Here is a 2,677-nt window from a genome sequence, read left to right as displayed (position 1 = left end):
CGCTATTCACTGGCGCTTCATTAACATGATTATTAATTTTAACTGCACTGTTTCCTATATCTTCTATAATCACTTTTTCAATCCCGGTTTGATTATAGATAATTTCATCACTAACAACTTCTTCACTATCAGGTTCGAGCTTAAGCTCTCCATAACTAACTATCTCATCACTAACAGTTTCGATCCCAATCACTTCATTTCTAACTATTTCACCACTAATTATTTTATTTCTAACTATCTCATCACTACCAACTTTATCACCAAGCGTTTCCGGACTAACAATTTTCTCACTAACTAATTCATCACTAACAGTTTCATTACTGACTATTTCCTTATTAACGATTTTATCATTTAACAATATAGTTTCATTTTGCTCGTGTTTGATATCTTCATCGTCCACTTTTTTTTGTTTTTCTTTGTAACTTGTAGCTATGATATCATTTTTACCATTATTCTGGTGATCAACTTTATGCCCGTTCACAATTTTCAATGTTCTTAAATCAATATTTAAACCAAAAGAATCCATAAAATCTCTACCAAGCACAGCGTCATACCTCATAGACTCATTTGCCACAATTATAACATTAAAATAAACATTTATTAACTTTTTCTTCATAAAACATAAAATTTTTCCAAAATTTTTCAATTTACTTTCATTTAAACCTACATACGAATTTGCATCTGGCATACGCTTTACTTTTAATGGCACAAACTTTTCCTTTAAAAATGAAATAGGGCTGCCAGAGTCTATAAGGCATTCTGCAATTATTGATTTGTTAAATGAGTTACTAAAATGAATTCTTAAGTATCTTACATATTTGTTTTCCATATCATACTTTTTATTTGGACATCCTGCTATTAAATGATCCTTTGAGCCGCACGCATAGCAAGATCCTGCCTCCCGTTTGGGCTTTAAACAATCTTTGGCCCAATGGCCCTTAACATTGCAATTGTAGCAACGTTGTTGTTTGTCCGCCTGTGCTTCCTGTGCAGTTTGTTTCACTACATGGTTTCGTACCCGTTTAATTGGCAACTTTATAGCTGCAAACGCACGTAAAATTTGAGCCGGATTGGTAAAGCAATGCATACTAGCTTGAGTGCGCAAGTTTTCGCAAGGTATGCCTCGAATAATACCCTCCATTAACTCCTCTACATCAATGTTGATGTCCTGTGCCAATATGCTTTTTTCGCTAAAATATGTGGCGAACACCTCATCTGGTTTCCAAACCCGATCCTCGAACTTCTGTCGTAGTTCCGACTTCGAAAATCCTCCCCCGAAGGCCAAAACCAATTGATTTAGCATCTCGTCAATCGGAGCAATGATGCGCATAGGGTCTGCATGCAACCACTTCAAAGCACCGCCTTTCAATTTGCTTATACAAAGCAAGTGCTGTTGCATATCATTTAGTCTGTAGATCTTGGCCACATTGAAGAATTGCATTACCCATTTACGCACCTCACTTTCTCCAGTAAATTCTAATAAAATTTCCTTGGCTAACATCATCGCTCCAGTTTGGATGCAATTATTTAAGTTGCCTCCGACAGCGTTGCCACTTTCGTCGATCCTTCCAGCTGCCCCAGCGTTGCCCGCTGCACCAGCGTGATCAGCTGCACCAGCGTTGCCATCCGTTCCAGTGTAATCAGCTGCACCAGCGTTGCCATCCGTCGACCGTGGTCTTTCTTCAGTGTGACCATCCTCTAGCTGCAATAAATCGCCGACTTCACTTTCTTGCTCTCCCCCGTCGCTCCCGCCGATGTGCGAGTTGCGGTTCACCGTTACTTGAAATTCTTCTAGGAATTTTCGAGACGCTTCAATTTCGAGACGCATCAATTTCAGCATCTCGGCGCCATTTGCTATTTCGTCACGCTGTTGTTGCATTATGTTTTGCAACTCATTTTGAGCCTCAATTGTCTGTTCCTTGTTACGTTGAACTTCAAGTTCCTTTGCAGCATCGTCTCGGATATCCACTGGTACCTTATTTAATCTCGCCATCAGCTCAGTTTTGGTACCCTCTGTTGGCAAATTTAGTAATGCCAACCAACTTTTCAATGTCGCTATTGACACGTCATTTATATTTATATTTTCCATTTTGTTGTGTTCTTTTTTTTTTCTGAGTTAATCCCACTTCTGATATTGTAATAGTATGATTTTCTTTGTTGATTTAACTTATGTTCGGGTTGCCTTTTTATTTTTAACAACACGTCTTCTTACTGCTAGTACTGTAGAGAGACTCCCTTCCACTTCTTCTCTGCAGCCGCTTTTCTTTATCGATATTACATTTGCTTCATTATCGATATATACTTATCGTACTGTTATAATTAACATAGATAGTGACACTATAATACCCTGGCTAGGGTTACCAATGATGCTCTTATCCTATTACAGTACTTAATTGTTGGTGTGGCTGCTGAGTAGAGGCATAGCAAGTGGTTCGAGCCCTACCGGGGAAAGTATTTTTTTTTTTTTATTTGCTGGTGTGGCTGTTGAGTAGAGTCGACAGTAAGTAATGCGGGAGCTCCCGACTAGGGAAAACCCTGAATCCTCTTATTCCAGCACCGAATAAATTAAAAACAAGTAAGAGGTTCTAGTCGGGAGCTCCCGATCAGGGGATACCTTGAACTCTCTTCTTCCAACATCAAATGCTATTTTAGTTCCATTTGTATCATAAGTACTTAA

At 38.7% G+C, this 2,677-nt stretch overlaps 1 protein-coding gene across 2 annotated transcripts; it reads right to left on the bottom strand.

Annotated features, from left to right (window-relative positions):
* Positions 1–454: 454 nt before the first annotated feature.
* LOC115768946 lies at positions 455–2,084 on the bottom strand. Of its 2 annotated transcripts, none has more exons than XM_030713665.1 (2): positions 815–2,084; positions 455–759 (listed from the first exon to the last, which is right to left on the bottom strand). In XM_030713665.1, the coding sequence occupies exons 1-2, from the start codon at positions 1,991–1,993 to the stop codon at positions 748–750; spliced, it is 1,191 nt and encodes a 396-aa protein (XP_030569525.1). In that variant the 5' UTR covers positions 1,994–2,084; the 3' UTR covers positions 455–747. The 2 variants fall into 2 exon arrangements, with proteins under 2 accessions (XP_030569525.1, XP_030569524.1); XM_030713664.1 differs by having other exon boundaries at positions 837–2,084.
* Between the last annotated feature and the right edge of the window lie 593 nt (positions 2,085–2,677).

Source organism: Drosophila novamexicana, unplaced genomic scaffold, assembly GCF_003285875.2.
Source record: "Drosophila novamexicana strain 15010-1031.04,08,12 unplaced genomic scaffold, DnovRS2.1 tig00002118-arrow-arrow-pilon, whole genome shotgun sequence".
Classification (NCBI taxonomy): domain Eukaryota; kingdom Metazoa; phylum Arthropoda; class Insecta; order Diptera; family Drosophilidae; genus Drosophila; species Drosophila novamexicana.
This window is presented reverse-complemented; position numbering and strand designations above follow the sequence as displayed.